General features: G+C 41.1%; 2 protein-coding genes across 2 annotated transcripts; both read left to right on the top strand.

The window, feature by feature from the left end:
• Positions 1–5,784: 5,784 nt before the first annotated feature.
• Positions 5,785–17,532, top strand: LOC113023045 (probable peptidyl-tRNA hydrolase 2). Its single transcript, XM_026169108.1, has 7 exons — positions 5,785–6,013; positions 13,551–13,663; positions 14,337–14,408; positions 14,517–14,591; positions 15,751–15,848; positions 16,026–16,140; positions 16,331–17,532. The coding sequence occupies exons 2-7, from the start codon at positions 13,556–13,558 to the stop codon at positions 16,415–16,417; spliced, it is 555 nt and encodes a 184-aa protein (XP_026024893.1). The 5' UTR covers positions 5,785–6,013; positions 13,551–13,555; the 3' UTR covers positions 16,418–17,532.
• On the top strand, positions 6,020–9,128 carry LOC113023044 (piggyBac transposable element-derived protein 4-like). The gene is made up of 3 exons (XM_026169107.1): positions 6,020–8,319; positions 8,446–8,652; positions 8,765–9,128. Exons 1-3 carry the CDS (start codon positions 6,733–6,735, stop codon positions 9,002–9,004), a joined length of 2,034 nt encoding a protein of 677 aa, XP_026024892.1. The 5' UTR covers positions 6,020–6,732; the 3' UTR covers positions 9,005–9,128.
• Positions 17,533–18,963: the final 1,431 nt, after the last annotated feature.

Below are 18,963 nucleotides of genomic sequence, written 5' to 3'. Positions count from 1 at the left end.
TTGTAAAGCTCAAGTTGAGCTTTCTTTTTCTTTTTCTTTTCTTTCTTTCTTTCTTTCTTTCTTTCTTTCTTTCTTTCTTTCTTTCTTTCTTTCTTTCTTTCTTTCTTTCTTTCTTTCTTCTTTCTTTCTTTCTTTCTTTCTTTCTTTTCTTTCTTCTTTCTTTCTTCTTTCTTTCTTTCTTTCTTTCTTTCTTTCTTCTTTCTTTCTTTCTTTCTTTCTTCTTTCTTTCTTTCTTTCTTTCTTTTCTTTCTTTCTTTCTTTCTTTCTTTCTTTCTTTCTTTCTTTCTTTCTTTCTTTCTTTCTTTCTTTCTTTCTTTCTTTTCTTTCTTTCTTTTTCTTTCTTTCTTTCTTTCTTTCTTTCTTTCTTTCTTTCTTTCTTCTTTCTTTCTTTCTTTCTTTCTTTCTTTTCTTTCTTTCTTTCTTTCTTTCTTTCTTTCTTTCTTTCTTTTCTTTCTTTCTTTCTTTCTTTCTTTCTTTCTTTCTTTCTTTCTTTCTTTCTTTCTTTCTTTCTTTCTTTCTTTCTTTCTTTCTTTCTTTCTTTCTTTTTTTTACCAAGGGGCTGGATTTGATTGGTGCACTTAGGAGCACTATATGCTCATCGGCTAATGATTCATGAACTTCAACTTTTTTTATTCAATTGGACCTGAAACGAGCCCACGGCATCACCAGGAAAGTGTTTTCTCAGACTCTTATACGACTGGATGTGTTTTTGCACCCAGAGCAGTCAACTCCTGCTGGCCATTAGAAAAAAATATAGGTTTAAGAGACATGTGCCATTGGCTTCATTTTGCAGCCCCAGTGGCTACGTCCATCTTTTATATACAGTTTGCATTTGTATTGGCATCAATGGTTTGCACTTAAAGGCAGTCACCATGGCCCAGTGACTGCATCTATCTTTCTATGTAGAGTTTATGGTCCTGCAGTTGTGTGTGGCATTTGATCAACGTGATCAAACTACTCCAGGCTCAGTAGATGTTGCTTGTAGCGTAGCTGGGCTGGGTATGGTTGGACATATTTTTTTGATGCTGGTTTTTGTGTTGAACTCTCTTTCTCCTTTAATATTTACAGCAGCTCTTTATGTGGGAATTTGTTTAGTTTCAGGTGATTGTAGGATTGGAAATCAATGGGGAAACAGATTTTGACACAACTATAGAAACGATATAACAGTTTGAGTAGTCTACATGCGTATTTTATAAAGTGCACTTGATTTTTGTTTTCTCAAATCTGATGTTGTTTAATGTTTTAATACACAAAGTACTACAAGTTGTAAATTAGAGTATCTACTACTGAAGTATGCTAGTACCCAGTCCCAAAAAAAGGTGACAGTAGAAAAGACTTTTTCTACCCACCCTCCACTCAAATGAAGATTTATCAGTTTGAGCCCGAAGTGTGTAATTACCAGGGTCAGTGTGTCAGAATGTGGGCCATTTGTTACAACACTACATAACACAGGTAATAATGACTTTTACAAACACATGGAGTCTGTTCATCTTGAGCTGAGAGCTCAGTGATGAACAAAGAACCATTGGGGGGAATCCAGGCTGTATAAATTTGGCAATGTAGAGCAGGCTCTGCAAGGAGCAGGTTTAGGATGTTTCTTATTTTGTGTGTTAATATCTTTGTACATACTGATTAAAGATGCAGCTGTAGTGATTTAACCTGTTTAATAAGAGAAGGTGAACATTCTCACAAATGAAATAAAGTATTCTGAAAGCTGTCTTTTTTCCTTGATTTCAAAAACCTACCACTATGAACGCTCTCGGGCATGTTAGGACTTAAAAACAGCTGTGCTACCAGCTAACATAGCCCTGCAACAAAGAGGGCCAAATAACTTCAAGGGCCAAATTGCAGTATATTTTTCACATCGATATATGGGCCACAAGTAGGGGTGATGTGGGTCTAGTATATTCTTATAAAGAACAAATGCACTGAATAGCTCAGCAACACCAAGAGGCCTGGGATGCAACAGATGACCTCAAATGTATGATGACAGAATTATTTCCATAGTTAAGCAATTTCACAACGTCTAACCAAGTCAAGAACGTGAAAGGAGGTGGGAGCATCATTGTAGAGGCCTCCAGTCAAGTGATGGGTTTAGCTTACTGAAAGCTCTGTCACCTGCAGCAGTCACAGGCAAAATATATGCAGAGCAATACACACTTGTCCAAAACAGCCTTTATGTGGGTTATAATGATAATGGATTATCACTATTATTACAATATTAGTATTGTGTAGAAAGAAAGGGTCTGCCTGATTACATGTTGGCTAAAATAACTCAAACATGTTGTCTTCTGCTAGAAATGAAGTAAGCTAACTAATACTAGGAAAGTCGAGCAGCTTCTTTCATGTGGACTTTGCTATGAGTCTAATTGCCACCTGTGGGTTTTTTTTGTTTGTTTGTTTGTTTGTTTGTTTTGTTTTTGTTTTTTTGGATAGTCAGACTTGGCTTTTAACTGAGCCATTCTACAGTCTCTCGCACTCAGTATCAGCCAGGAGTGGGTAACCTGGACCAAACCAAATCTTGAAAGTTAACAATTTTCGTTAAAAAGCAAAAAACTGACAGTTATACTGTTAGAATCGTCATCACTGTTCTCCCCTTTGCGATGCCCCCGATTCCATATAAAAGGCAGAGGTCTCCCTCCGGGCCCTCCCTCTTCCCTCAGCTGGGTTAGACGCATGGTTGTCATCGGGACGCGTGGCCTCGGATCTTCAGCCCCCTTGGATGCCGTGGATGGTGGGCGTCTCCTGGGTCTTGTATATTTGTTTGTGAGTCTCCCTCTGTTTTGTCTTTTCGGTGCTGTGTATCATTTGAGTGCCTTGTTGCAGAAGTTGAGGACCCAGCGTCTCTGACTTCACCCCCCCCCAAATCTTCCCCAAGTTGGATTTACTGTTTTATGCCTAAGTAGGGTAAACAAAGGGGTAGACTGTACAATTGGGTGGTTGTTTTTCTGTTTGGAGAAACAACAGAGGTCAGAGCAGTAACTATTCTAAATCATATACACCACAGGCATATGTGGTCCACTGTTATTTAATAAAATGAAGAGCAGGGAATAGGGAATTCTTTGTATGCATGCCATGGAGCACTAGACAGCAATAAATGTAAAGTAACAATCATCATATGAGTGGGGATTAATATTGTCTGTAATAAAGAGTCAAGCAATTCTCTAAATGAGATCAACCACTCTCCTCAACACTATATGGGCAAACATTTGAGAAAGTTCATATTGTTCAGTGTCCATGTAGTGTATCTGATGGAAAGCTGACTTGGAGACCTTAAATGGATCAAATTAAAACCAAACATAAGATCAACAATCTTTTGCAGTGTTTATCAGGTTGTTCTTGGTGGGCATCTGGCCAGTCAGTGAAAAACAGTTACTGGCCCTGAATGAGATCTTGACTGTTCTGTAGCTTATAGGCTAGATAATCTATTAGTGTACAGTAGACCTAGTGGACATGATGTTAGGTTCACCATGGGTTGAATAGAAGAGTCAAAAGAATATAGTTGTTAGATCAGATAATTTATAAGCACCTATTACACCAGGTAAACGATGCAGACTAGATGTTACATATGAAATATATTCCAATTTGCAAATGTTGTACAGTAAGGGTGTAAGTGTTTATTTCCTGCTCATGTAGGTGTGGAAGGAACTGGATGTAGATGTATTGGGGAAACAGTCAGATTTACAGATACTATTTAGCAAAGATGAAGTCAAATTATTATAGTTGTTATATTCATGATCAAGTCAAGTGGCTTTATTTCAACCATGTGCAGTGGTACAGTACACAGTGAAGCGAGACAACAGTCCTCCTCGACCATGGTGCCACATATGACATAACAGACAATCAACACATGAAGTGCAAGTGCAACACCAGACAGAACAGAACGATAAAGACACAGGACAGTGCAATAGAAAAGTACAACAATGACAGTGGGTTGTGCAAAAGACTGAACACTGTGCAAAAAGTCACTTGATGTATGAAGGTGTGTGTGTCAGTCCAGTCACAGAGTGTTCAGGAGTCTGACGGCTTGGGGGAAGAAACTGTTTCACAGTCTGGCAGTGAGGGCCCAAATGCTCCGGTACCTCTTGCCAGAAGGCAGCAGGGTGAAGATTGTGTGTGTGAGGGGTGTGTGGGGTCCTCCTGGTGGCTTTGCAGATGCAGTGGGTGCGATTGGTGTCTGTGATGGAGGGAAGAGAGGCTCCAATGATCTTCTCAGCTGCTCTCACTATCTGTTGTAGGGTTTGCAATCCGATGCGATGCAGTTGCCATACCAGACAGTGATGCAGCTGCTCAGGACGCTCTCGATAGTCCTTCTGTAGAAGGTGGTGAGAATGCATGGAGGGAGATGAGCTTTTCTCAGCTTCTGCAGGAAGTAGAGATGCTGTTGGGCCTCTTTAGTTATGGAGCTGGTGTTGAAGGACTAGGAGAGGTTCTCCGCCAGGTGGACACCAAGGAATTTGGTGCTATTGACAACCTCCACAGAGGATCCATCGATGTTAAGTGGACAGTGATCTTTATGTGCTCTCCTGAATTCTACAATCAGCTCTTTTGTTTTGTCCACGTTCAAAGACAGGTTGTCGACTCTACACCAGTCTGTTAGCTGTTGCACCTCCTCTCCGTATGCTGACTCTTCGTTCTTGCTGGTGAGACCCACCGCAGTCGTGTCATCGGCAAATTTGATGATGTGGATTAAACTGTGCATTTATGCAGAGTCATGAGTCAGCAGAGTGAAGAGCAGTGGGCTGAGCACACAGCCCTGAGGGGCTCCAGTGCTCAGTGTGGTAGTGGTGTTGGAGATGCTGTTACCAATCCGGACTGCTGTTCAGGCCCAGCAGGCTCAATTTTCCAATCAGGTGCTGAGGAATGATTGTGTTGAATGCTGACCTGAAGTCTATGAACAGCATTTGACATCATCGATGCACCTACTGATGTAGCTGGTCACAGATGTGTACTCCTCCAAGGTGGTGTGGTCGCCATTTGTTGCAGCCTCCCTGAACACGTCCCAGTCAGTGTACTCAAAACAGTCCTGAAGAGCAGAAAGTGCTCCTGTAGGCCAGGTTCTCACCCGTCTCAGCACCGATTTGCAGCATCTGATGAGCGGTCTACATGCCAGAATTAGCATAACAGACAAGTAGTCTGAGTATCCGAGGCGAGGGCAGGGCTTCGCTCGGTACACACTGGGAATATTTGTGTAAACAAGATCCAGCGTAAGACTCCCCCCTTTGTTACAAAGTCTACATGTTAATGGAATTTAGGAAGCACTGACTTTAGTTGATGATAAACGGTAAGATCCTAAATGTATGGCAGGAGCACTGGAGCATCAATGACCCAGGAAGACATCTAATATTCAATTAAGTATTTGATGAGATATGCCAATATTCAGAAAAATTGGCAGGATCTGAATGGAAGAAATAATAAATACCTGTTTCAGAGTAGAGCACACATTGTATTTAATAGACAAGGATCCAACTGGTCTCTGCATGCACTGCAACCCAAATCTCTCCAGCATGTATACTTGGAGCGTCAGGCCTATGATCAGAAAAGAAAAAGTATATTATCATAATAGGAACTTTCAAGGAGCTGAAGATTCGTTTTACTTTGGAAGACCTCATTGGAAAGCCACTGCTGCAGGTCTATAGGTAACTGGTGTGGTTATGAGAAGGATAGATTTATTAGAAAGAAGCTTTTTAAAAAATATTTTTTTTATTTATTTTTGTCAAGTTCAAAGTAACACTCCAGTTCAGTAGGTGGCGCTAATGTACCTTGAGCTGGTCTGACAACCGCCATTAAACCAAAGAGTATAAGAAAAACAAGCGGCAGAAGAAATATTAACCCCCCCACCTCAACACAATCGACCAAAATGGAGTAGTTCCGAAGGCAGTACTAGATGAGAATTCGTGTAATGTAATTCATTATTCGAACAGACATTATTCCATCGCAAGGAAAATTTAAGACTTTGAGAAACCGCAGACACCATTTTTGTTCCTGTCGTCAAGCTTTCTGCAAGGAACAGGTAACTCCAGCGAACTAGCTGGGTTGCTAGCAAAGTTAGCATTAGCGGCTAGTGCTAATTTTAGCTAGCTATCCCTGTAATTCGACAATAGTAGAAAGAAATCTTAGCATGATTTCTTTGGCACAAAATATTCACATAAAACATTTCTCTCGAGTCATATTTACTGTCACATTGCAACATCCCGAATACGGTTATTTTTTTCCATCACACGCTGCAAGGCTAGGGTTGCTAATCTGAACGGTGTGCAACGTAGTTTGCATCAGCGTACAGCTTAACACCCCTTGTCTTGTCTATTCTACTTTGCTGTTCTGCACAGCGCTGCTTGGGTTAACCTAATACGCTAGTCTTCCATATAGAAGATGTTCAAATCACAGTTCATTCATTTTCAAACCAGACCTAACTCTTAAAGGTGACAGACCGCATGACGTTAATTGTTGCCATTCGGTTCAGCCGTCCAAATTTTTGTCCTCTAAAGAAATCTTTTGCTATCAAAAATGTGTTTGTTATTCATCAAATGGGCTGAAAATAACAGAAGTTATTCAGTGCTATGCTATGCATGATTGCAATAAGTTTTAAGTAATTTGATTTATCTATAGGGTTTTTATTGGATTTTATAACACTTGTGGTCCTCGTGGACAAAAATGACCCCTCAGTATAAAGTGGTGCATTAGGGTAAACACCATGCTCCTTTCCAAAACATCTTTGATCTTTGATCTTTGATGTATGGGGACACACACACACACAATAAAATAAAACAAAAAAAAAAGGCGGGGAAAAAGCTCTTTTGTCACAAGTTTTGGGGCATTTCTTGCTTTACTCTGGGAGAGAGAAGCAGCAAAATGAAGAGGCAGAAGCTCTTTACTGCACAAGAGACTTGTGAGCTAATTTTTAACCAAGCTGTTGAAAAGAACGACCAGGATGAGGATGATTCATCTTCAGACGCGGAGGAAAATAATGATGAAGATCGAGCATATGGACCACATGCTAGTTCTTTCTCTGAAGAATCCCCCACATCGCCAGCTGCAGAAACTGAAGAACAGTATGAAGTGATGGAAAACGATGAATATGATGAGGAAGAATCTGAACCTGAAATGGAAGAAGTATCATCTGTGGAAGACTACACTTCTGATGAAGAGAAAGAATCAACCGATGAGGAAGAATCTGTGGAAGAGGACCCAGCTGAGACAGAGGACCCAGCTGAGACAGAGGACCCAGCTGAGACAGAGGAATATTTCCAGTCAAAGGACAAAAAACTGATCTGGTGTTCGGTTCCTCCCAGTGACAGACGACGCATGATGAAAGTAGAGAGAGACAAAAGCCACTGTGGTCCAACCACATATGCAATTTCTCGTATTGATGACATAAAATCTACTTTTGCCCTGTTTCTGCCCAAGTCTATTGAAGAGGTGATACTGAACATGACAAACAAGGAGGGGCGTCGTGTGTATGGCAACAAGTGGAGGAAGATGGATCCAATCGACCTGCAGGCATATGTAGGTATGTTGATTCTCGCTGGTGTGTACCGCTCCAATAAGGAACCTACAGCTAGTTTATGGCATGCTGAGTCTGGTAGGACATTTTTTCGTGCTACCATGACACTGAAGGTGTTTCAGAAAATCTCAAGAATTATTCGTTTTGATGATAAAGACACAAGAGGAGATCGGCGTGCACGAGACAAACTTGCTCCCATTCGGGATGTATGGAACAAGTGGGTGTCTCTTCTGCCAATGATGTATAATCCAGGCACTGATGTCACTGTGGATGAGCGTCTAGTGCCCTTCAGAGGTCGCTGTCCATTTAAACAGTACATTTCATGCAAACCAGGAAAGTATGGCATAAAAATATGGGCAGCATGTGATGCCAGGTCTAGCTATGCATGGAACATGCAAGTATACACTGGCAAACCTGCTGGTGCACAGTCAGAAAAAAATCAGGGCAAGCGAGTTGTTCTTGAGATGACAGAAGGTCTCCAGGGGAAAAGAATAACCTGTGACAACTTCTTCACATCATATGACCTTGGCCTGCAACTACTGAGAAGAAAACTGTACATGGTGGGAACAGTACGGAGGAATAAGCCCGAACTGCCCCCTGCGCTGGTGTCAAAAATGAACAGGGCTCAGTTCTCATCAAAGTTTGCCTTCACCGAGACCCATGCTTTGGTGTCCTACCACCCCAGAAAACAGAAAAATGTTCTTCTGATGAGCACTCTGCATCGGGATGCTGTTTTGAGCACCAGGGATGACAAAAGGCCAAAAATCATCGAAGATTACAATCGCAACAAGGGGGGTGTCGATAACCTCGACAAGGTATTGCACATTTATTATTTATAATATTTGTCATATCATAGATGGAAAGGATAATGCACTGAATTTGGGTGTAGGAAAAGAAACTTACATATCTGAATAGTTTTTGGTTTGTTTCTTTTGTTTCAGGCTACGAGTGTGTACACATGCAAAAGAAAGACAGCCAGTTGGCCCCTCGTTGTTTTCTACAACATTCTCGACGTGTCTGTATACAACTCGTTTGTCTTGTGGTCAGAGATCAATCCAGCCTGGAATCAGGGGAAGTGCAACAAGAGGAGACTCTTTATGGAGGAGCTTGGGCAGCAACTGGTGATACCTTACATCCAGCGACGGAAGGTTAGCACTAAGCTGCATTTCTGCTACTCTTTATTCTACAGTGATCTCAGAATTTGAACTATTTGTAATTGTACTATGACTTGTTATAATAAAGTTTGACTTGACTCGACAGGTTATTCCCCGCACACCAGAAACTGCCAGATTCGTTAGGGAGAACCGGCAGTTCTGCTCCAGCTCTACCTCTGCAGCAGAACTTCCTCACCCAGCTGCCCCTACTGGCCCATCACCCAAAAGAAAAAGGTGCAAGTTCTGCCCCAGCAAGATTAGTCGCAAAGCATCAAAAATCTGCCAAAAATGCAATGCGTACATCTGTAAAACTCACACCATAACTGTGTGCCATGCATGCAACTGAGGGCACATTCAGACTACTGTATTATGAAAAGTTACTTTTGAAAAGTTAAATGTTTTGGAAATGAATGTTGGCATGTTTTATGTCAGGTAATGAGTTCAAATAAAGTTGAATATATAAATTGCAACAGAGAGGTGGGTGATACTTTATGCCTTATACAAAGTTGAACCAGATGGGGACATTTTTGACCCCTGAGGACCACAGGTGTGATTATGTGCTGCCATTAAAAAAATTCAAATGATTTAAAACCAACACCCTCACTAAATTCTGATATATACTACTCTGTGATAAGTCAAGTACTGAAAACTATATAAATTCAAATTATTTTGATGTTTCATGTTATTTTTACTCAAAAACAGAGTATACTTTATATAAATGGGGTCTGGTGGCCTAAAATTGCAAAATTATGGCGAAATTTTGTCATAATGTGTTGGCCTTAAGTAAAACTAAGATGTAACACTGAATTGATTGACAATTTATACTTTATACTTTAAAAAACAGTCAAATGAAGTGGGGACATTTTTGACCCCTGAGGACCACAAGTGTGATTATGTGCTGCCATTTAAAAAATTTAAATGGTTAAAAAAAAAAAATTCTCACTAAAGTTCAACATACAGCACTCTGTAGTTAGTCAGTCAAAATTATCTAAACAATTAAATATTTAATTTTCTCAATTTGTTTTCGCTAAAAAACAGGGTGTATTTTTTGTAAACAAGGTCTGGTGGCCCTAAAATGTATAATGTTGGGTAAATTTTGTGTTAATGTGTTGGTCTTAAGTTAAACTAAGATGTAACACTGAATTGATTGACAATTTATACTTTATACTTTAAAAAAACAGTCAAATGAAGTGGGGACATTTTTGACCCCTGAGGACCACAGTTGTATGTAAATCGGGAGGACATTATGAGGGTTAATTCAACAGGGTTCGTTCTAGGGCTGAACAATATATCGCATTTGCGATAATATCGCGACATGATCAAGTGCAATTTTCTAACCGCAAAGGCTGCGATTATACTCTGGACATGTCCAAATTCATGGGCTGCATCCTCCTGAGGCCGCATTTGTAGACCGATTACGTCACAGCGACGCGCCGAAGGCTGTCCAAATTCGTAGACTCCTCCGAATGTAGCCGACAAATGCGTCCTCCTTTTCCCCGAATTTGAAGGATGGGTCGGGTGTGTCCTTCGTGGCCTACCATATTCCAGAATTCATAGCGCGGCCCAGCCAAACTCCAGTTTCCAACAATGGCGGCCGCTACTAAGTTTTAAAATTACTCATACTAATCTTTCTGGGTCACAAAATAAACTTTTAACATATTTTCAGGCGAGAAAGTAGTTGTGTAAACATCAAATATCTGCTCGGTTTATCAAGATATCGCATATTTGCAAAAGTGCTTCGATGTTTTCGGAGGCGTCTGCTACCCACCAGCTCGACAGCTAGCCGGGAGCTCGAGGGTTACTGATGCGGCCGAGAACGGCACAACTCCCGGCACATCATTTTCAGATCACCGCGGACTTTCGCTGCTCGGGTTAAACGTAATATATAAGTCACTTAGACAACCTAAAAATGTTATTGTTGGGCTTTTTTTCAGTGTTTTGTTTGTTCGTGAGTAAATCGGTTTGGCTGAGATTAAAGTTATTAGATTAGATAAAATAAAACTTTATTAATCCCCCGGGTGGGTTCCTCCTTGGTTTTCACACAGCTGACTAAACGTCAAACAGAAAACTTATTAAACAGAAGTATGAGACAGTCGAGAATTTACACCAGTGTCTGGTTATATTTTAGATAGCAAGAGGCAGACGGCCGAGTTTATTAAACTCCACCGAGACAGCGGTGACGCTAATCAGAAGGCTAGACCGTCCAATTTCACGGCCGTTTACTTCCGGCCTACCCGACCGTCTGAGGACCAGTGCGGCCTCTTCAGCTTTGCCTCTGCCACTTGAAGATGTCGTGGAGGCAGAGTTGAATAGTTACCTGTTGACCCCTGTCATTGACGGAGAGGATGATCCCTTAGCCTGGTGGAAGGTGCACAACATTCACTTTCCACGACTGTGCAAGATGGCCCGCAAATATCTGTGTGTGCCGGCCACAAGTGCCCCCTCAGAGCGTCTGTTCAGCACTGGAGGGAATATAGTGACCTGCACTCGCTCATCCTTAAAGCCAGCAAAAGTAGATACAGTGGGGCAAAAAAGTATTTAGTCAGCCACCGATTGTGCAAGTTCCCCCACTCAAAATGATGACAGAGGTCAGTAATTTGCACCAGAGGTACACTTCAACTGTGAGAGACAGAATGTGAAAAAAAAATCCATGAATTCACATGGTAGGATTTGTAAAGAATTTATTCGTAAATCAGGGTGGAAAATAAGTATTTGGTCACCTCAAACAAGGAAAATCTCTGGCTCTCACAGACCTGTAATGTCTTCTGTAAGAAGCTTTTCTGTCCCCCACTCGTTACCTGTATGAATGGCACCTGTTTGAACTCATCATCTGTATAAAAGACACCTGTCCACAGCCTCAAACAGTCAGACTCCAAACTCCGCCATGGCCAAGACCAAAGAGCTTTCGAAGGACACCAGGAAAAGTATTGTAGACCTGCACCAGACTGGGAAGAGTGAATCTACAATAGGCAAGCAGCTTGGTGTGAAAAAATCAACTGTGGGAGCAATCATCAGAAAATGGAAGACATACAAGACCACTGATAATCTCCCTCGATCTGGGGCTCCACGCAAGATCTCATCCCGTGGGGTCAAAATGATCATGAGAACGGTGAGCAAAGATCCCAGAACCACACGGGGGGACCTGGTGAATGACCTGCAGAGAGCTGGGACCAAAGTAACAAAGGTCACCATCAGTAACACACTACAACGGCAGGGAATCAAATCCCGCAGTGCCAGACGTGTTCCGCTGCTGAAGCCAGTGCATGTCCAGGCCCATCTGAAGTTTGCCAGAGAGCACATGGATGATACAGCAGAGGATTGGGAGAATGTCATGTGGTCAGATGAAACCAAAGTAGAACTTTGTGGTATAAACTCAACTCGTCGTGTTTGGAGGAAGAAGAATACTGAGTTGCATCCCAAGAACACTACTGTGAAGCATGGGGGTGGAAACATCATGCTATGGGGCTGTTTTTCTGCCAAGGGGACAGGACGACTGATCCGTGTTAAGGACAGAATGAATGGGGCCATGTATCGTGAGATTTTGAGCCAAAACCTCCTTCCATCAGTGAGAACTTTGAAGATGAAACGAGGCTGGGTCTTCCAACATGACAATGATCCAAAACACACCGCCCGGGCAACAAAGGAGTGGCTCCGTAAGAAGCATTTGAAAGTCCTGGAGTGGCCTAGCCAGTCTCCAGACCTCAACCCCATAGAAAATCTGTGGCGGGAGTTGAAATTCCGTGTTGCTCGGCGACAGCCCCAAAACATCACTGCTCTCGAGAAGATCTGCATGGAGGAATGGGCCAAAATACCAGCTACTGTGTGTGCAAACCTGGTAAAGACCTATAGTAAACGTTTGACCTCTGTTATTGCCAACAAAGGTTATGTTACAAAGTATTGAGTTGTATTTTTGTTATTGACCAAATACTTATTTTCCACCCTGATTTACGAATAAATTCTTTACAAATCCTACCATGTGGATTCATGGATTTTTCTTTCACATTCTGTCTCTCACAGTTGAAGTGTACCTCTGGTGCAAATTACTGACTTCTGTCATCATTTTAGGTGGGGGAACTTGCACAATCGGTGGCTGACTAAATACTTTTTTGCCCCACTGTATGCTGGTCTTCCTAGCAAAAAACCTGTGAGCTAGGATGATTATGGCTAGCTGAGCCATACTCATTGTGCACTTTAGTTTGTGCTGTGTTGCTGTTACTTACTGCAGATAATCAAGATGTTCAGCCAGTTTTAATTTAAAGGCGTGTTTGTGTGTTGTTTATACAATTGCTATTATGTTTGGACTTTATGTGTAATGTTACTGACTGCAGAGATCAGTAAGATGTGTGTATTTTTTATTTATTAGTTTTATTTATTTAATATTATTTTTTAATTTAATGACTGTCTAGTAGTTCACAGATGTCGAAAAACTGAGTGTGGTAAAGCCACTGATTTTTTTTATGTATATTTCTGCAATCTGCACATTGCACTGACTTTCATTTTAATGTTTACACCAGGGTTCCTTGTCAGCACTTTATGCTCAGATGTTTGTAAGCTAAAAATAAACTATTGTGTATGTTCAAATATACTGTTGTGATTGAAGAAGTTAAATAACAATGTCAGTCATCAATTCATGCATCACCTCATGTCATCATAACAGAGGTCTGTCTTCCAGGAAAGAACAGTTTAAAATTAATGTAATATAGTATTGGCCATACTATATGATGTATTGCTTGTCTTTGTTTAATAATACAGAAGACAAAGACCTTAAAAAATAATCGCATCGCAATCGCAATATTGGGGCAAAAAAATCGCAATTTGATTCTTTTCCATAATCGTTCAGCCCTAGTTCGTTCTGTGGAGGTTGTTCAGTATCGCGACTTCTCTTTTTGCAGCTATAATGGAGCCATCGGAGCAATCAGGCCCAGACTCAGGTTCTCAGGATGTCAACCCAGTGTTTCTGCAGCAGCTCAGAGAGCTGGACATCCCAGAGGAGGCGGCCAAACAGGTGGGGCTGTATAACCTCAGTGTGCACCTTATATCCTGTGACAGCATCACATTTCTTTAAAAGTTGATGGTACTTACTGTGTCAAATAATGTTTGTCTGAATTTAGGAATGTTTCTCACAGCTGTGTCACAAACACTGGAAATCGTAAAGCATACTTGCACAGTGTGTGTATGTGTCTACCAATGTCTGTTCTAAATCTCAATGTATTGTACATAAGACTCCTATTTTATTTTTATGTTTTTATCTTTATTTTGTTTTAGTGTACACTGAGGGTCATGGGAGCATTTTAATTTCAAAATTCCTGTTTGATCTGTACATATGGTTTTTGACAATAAAGCTAACTTTGACTTTGTCTAAATCGTAATGAGTCACAATAGCAACTTCATTGCTCCAAATAACATTACAGTGTTTGGAATATTGATTTATTTTGTCCTCAGGAACAGTTTCTTCAAGGACTGATCGAGGATACAGCTCTGCAGTCTCAACTAAAACAAAAAGGACTCACCAATAATTAGATATGCGGAAATAATTCCTAATAATATCTAATCAATGAGGAAACTAACTGCAAAAGATGACAATTATTTCTATAAATTTTCTTGGCTACCAAAATAAAGTCTACTTTTACTTCACGGTTTTGTTTTCTGTCCCTCTCCCTTGTCTCTCTTCACTGTAGGCACTCTTGCATACTCGGAATGTGTCTGCCGAGGAAGCGGCCATGTACTACTTCAACAAGCTGGAGAATGAGGTGCCCATAAGCTAGCCTTAATCCCTGCAGGTACACCTTGGTACATTGGACCTTGTGGAGTTTATCCAAAGCCAAATCTCAGTGTCTCTTTGTGTGTCTGCTATTTAGGAGGAGGGTGATGATGACCTCATTTACAAGATGGTGTTTGTGGTGAATATGGACCTTGCCATGGGCATTGGGAAGGTTAGTTCAATGGGACCATTTTTTCAGCTGTGTGTGTGTGTGTGTGTGTGTGTGTGTGAGAGAGAGAGTTGTGAGTTGTGCCCAGACGATAAGGACAGTAACAGACTGAATTAAATAAAACGGAAGAATATATTACAAAGTTACAAAATATAACAAATAGCTTTAATATATACAAATAGCTCAATTACAAATATCTAGAATATTACAGAGATTACATATATATGATTGAAATTTTACACTAAACTGTAAAACCTTATTAGTTAGTTTTACTTAGAGGATATGCAAAAGAGTGTAACTGTTGCACTGCGTGCTGTCACTCCCTGGATTGAAACAGAGGCCACAGGTTTCCTGGTCGTCCTAACATCCAAAATCAGTTCTTTGGTCTTTGTCACATATTCTGGGCAGGGATAGCTCAGTAGGTAGAGTGGTGGCCCCATGATCGGAAGGTCGGGGGTTTGAATCCACTGAACAGCTACCCTGAGGTACCCCTGAGCAAGGTACCGTCCCTACACACTGCTCCCCGGGCGCCCAGTGGCTGCCCACTGCTTCACTGAGTGAATGGGTTAAATGCAGAGAGGGATTTTCCCCACGGGGACCAATAAAGTACACTTTCTTCTTCTTCTTCTGACAAATGAAGCCATCGTTACTTTGCATGAACAATGCACTTTGAGGTCAGTGATGTACATTGGAGGCACTCAAGAGTGGTCATTACAAATGTTGTATTTTTAACAGCTGCTACTAAACCAAAGAAAACAAGGGAATGAAATTAGGGTTTACAGCTTTCCTTCCATAGGAAGAGGAAAAACAAGGGGAAGGAAAATTCCAAAAGACCTGCAGCTGGCTTCTTGGCACGTCTGCTTGCACGCATCTGAATCACTCATCCATTGTTGGTTTTTGCACTAAAAAAAAGTATATATTTTTTTGTCTCATTTTGAGTTAAAGTGGGAGTCATTGAGCTGCGACATACTGCTGTCGCTTACAGCTGAGGTACTTTTTCTTCTCCACATGTCAGCTCATGAGACAGCTGAAGTTACATAAGATTTAATGTTGTGGTACTGTAAACAGAGTGTTGTTGCTTTTTTTGTTTTTTGTCATTTTATGTTAAGTTTGTGAGAAATGTAACACTGAATTGATTGAACTCGACACTGTTTGTGTGCAGGTGGCTGCTCAGGTTGGTCATGCTGCTGTGGGCTTGTACCAGGCTCTACAAGAGAAGAACAGCTGGAGGGAGATGGCCTGGAGGTGGGACCACAGTGGGTAAGACCACAGTATTATTTTCTAGAAGACCTGATGCTTTATTTTGGAGCTCTTCTTAAATATTTTTCAGCATTTCTGTGTTCATTAAAAGTCCTCCTGTGTCAGAATAGTGCTCCAGATTGCTATCTACATTGACAATCAGAGGGAAAAAAAAACATGTTCATGTTGCTGATACAGGGCCAAGAAGGTGGTGGTCCAGGGCACCAATGTGGCTCATCTGCTGGAACTGCAAGCCCTGGCCATGAGCCTCAGTCTGCCCACATATCTTGTCCAAGATGCGGGACTTACCCAGGTAAAAGAATTTTTATCTTGTATCCAAATATCTGTGGTGGCGCAAGTAGACATTCCAAACATATTGTTACATTATCAGTAGTAATAGTTGTGGTTTAAAAACAAAGTCAGTTTTTGTCAGTATTGTACAGTGGCTTGGCATGAAGATGTGTAAAGCTGAGCTCTAAACCAACCCTTCTGGTCTTTGGAAGGTGGAGTCTGGGTCCCGCACTGTCCTGGCAATCATGGGGGAAGAAGAGATGGTGAATAATGTCACTGGCAGTCTGAAGCTGCTCTAAACCGCTTCTAGCTACAGCTCGGGAGAGGCATGGCTCTGCAGTGTCACAACGATGCCAGCAGAGGACAGCATTTCCCAGCAGTAGGGAGAGTCTTGGACTTGACTCTCCCTGAAACATGTTCCTCCCCACCAGAAAACAAACACTCTGCCATTTGTTTCCCTTTCTGTTCTCTGTATAAGCTGCTTAGTAGAAAGCAAGAGGAAGAGAGACTGGTTCCTCACTGAAGAATAGGACAAAGACAGTAGGAAAAAAAGTGTACCCCCCCCGTAACCTGCTAAGAATAGTCTCAGTAGAGAGTAGAGTCAGTATACACATGCTTAATCTGGCCACTTTCAGTGTATTTCCTGGTTAGCCAATATTGTAAATATGCTTATTCAAAGGGCCTTTTAATGCAGACACACACATTTATGTCATTAAAGTTAAAGCTTAATCAGATGTAGTACTTCTGGCGAGTCACTGTTCCTCAGTGAGGGTGATCTATTATCTAATATGTGAACACTCTTTTTGATGATGTAATGATTTTGTGTCTATATGCAACTTCTCACAAAGATCCCTGATCTAGAGAGTCACTAAAACCACTTATTGATAAACAACTATATTTTATATACACCTGCTTGTTAGGGCCATATTCTTAGAACCTGTGGTGTGCCATCATAAACAGTATGCACAGTTACTAGACATTGATGTTTTGTTTTTTTCTTCTTGCAAAGGAGGTAAAAAGTTAGGTTTGGATTTTCTTGTTTGAGTTTGATGATAGAAGTTCTGTGAAGCCAAATTGTCATGTAATAAGTTTCTGCACATTAATATCAATACACAAAATTGTGAGCTGTCATGTTTCCATGTTGTCACTAAAATATATATATATCTTGAGCAAGTCCCTTCTGTTCCGTTCTGAGCTTATTACTTAGGATCTTGTGTAACAACAATCATAGAGGGGGCAAGTAGTGTCATGCATGCAGTATTAATATTTATTGAACAGACTGTTGTGATCCTATGGTTATGTCATTTTTAGTAATGTGTCCACACTTTGATAACACCTGTCTTATAAATGGATTTGTGTAAGTGCTTCAGATTATAAGGACAATTAAAAAAAACAACGACAACCTCCAAATGAAGTAACAAGGTGTGCATTGTGTTTTCACATTACAGAACCTCACGCAGAGACGGTGAGCAGATGAAAGATTTACTGAAGCTGTGGCAGTGGGGGAGGGTTGAACACAGCAGTGTTGCAGTGCATAGTTTGGACTGGGCCACATGACACTGCTTTTTCACGGCAGTACTGTTAAGTATGGCCACAGCCTGCCAACACAGTACGGCTGGGAAACTTGGTCGTTTTCCATCTGTTAATAAGCTCAAGACCTGCTTTTTAAAAACGATTTCAGTGTTCAAAGAGGGATATGTGAATGTTATCTCAAGTAATCAGATAAACATCAAACACTGCAAGTGTGCTACGTACCTGTTCACCATAAACACATTTGTGTATTTAGGTAGATTGATACTAATTTGGAACCCTGGCTTTGATGTTTACTTTAACCCTTCAGATGTATTTGAACAAAACATAGTTCTTATGTCCAGTTTAGCCCAAAGTTGTACCTCTAAAGCACTTCTGGGCGTGGTATACTGCTCTAATCAGTCAAATATAACCAAAATAGAACTGTCAAATCCTTTTGACGTCGATTGTTTTTCTCGATTCTGTTATCTGAGTATCTAAGAGCTAACTTTATTATAGAAGCCCCAAAGTACAATGTACAAATTGTGTTATTCTTGCTGTCTAATCTCGTCGTTCGTCAGACCCTGCAACAAATGACGTTGGCATTTATCATCGTAGCCAATCCAAAGTCGCTCCTGAGTCTCATGACACGATAACAAACCAATGGCGTCATCGTGACTAGTTTGATTATAAATGTGGCAAAATTATCCGTCGTGTACTTGTATCTTTTGAAAATGTATCCCCTTAGATGATTTTGTATATCCAATGTGTGCAGTAGGCTGGGCGACAATGTTATACTTCGGCTGCGTCTCAGTGTTCTTCTGTATAAATGCTAAAATCACAGAAAAAGAAGGTGCTCATTTTTCGGATATAACTCCCGGGAGTGGATTTATTGAGCAACGGCTAGCGTTGTTTTCGTTGTGACGGCCACTTTTTTCTGTACAAGTGTAGGAAAATACTGGTTTCGGCAGCGGGACAGAAGTAGGAGGGACCAGTAATAAGTGGATGCAACCCAGGAGTACTGGTCAAGTTCCCTGTCCAACCCCTCAGCAGACGCTACCAAAACGACACCTCATACTCCATTCATCTGACATATCGGTAGGTGGGGCTGACCCAGTGGGCTAACCCTGCCTTTGGTGTCCCTGGAACTGGGCCCCAGAGACCCCGTGTAGCTAACGCTTGCTACTATGTATTAGTACAAACACTCCTTCCACAGTAGATGAAAGTAACACACAAATAAAAAGCAATAATCCCACTAACGACTTAAAATAAATTCCACGGCATGTGAATTTAATAAAGAACAATTCCCGAAACTCTGAAGGTACAGATCCTCTGC

This window comes from Astatotilapia calliptera, chromosome 5, assembly GCF_900246225.1.
Source record: "Astatotilapia calliptera chromosome 5, fAstCal1.2, whole genome shotgun sequence".
Lineage (NCBI taxonomy): Eukaryota > Metazoa > Chordata > Actinopteri > Cichliformes > Cichlidae > Astatotilapia > Astatotilapia calliptera.
Note: the sequence above shows the minus strand (reverse complement) of the source record. Positions and strands in the feature narration are given on the sequence as shown.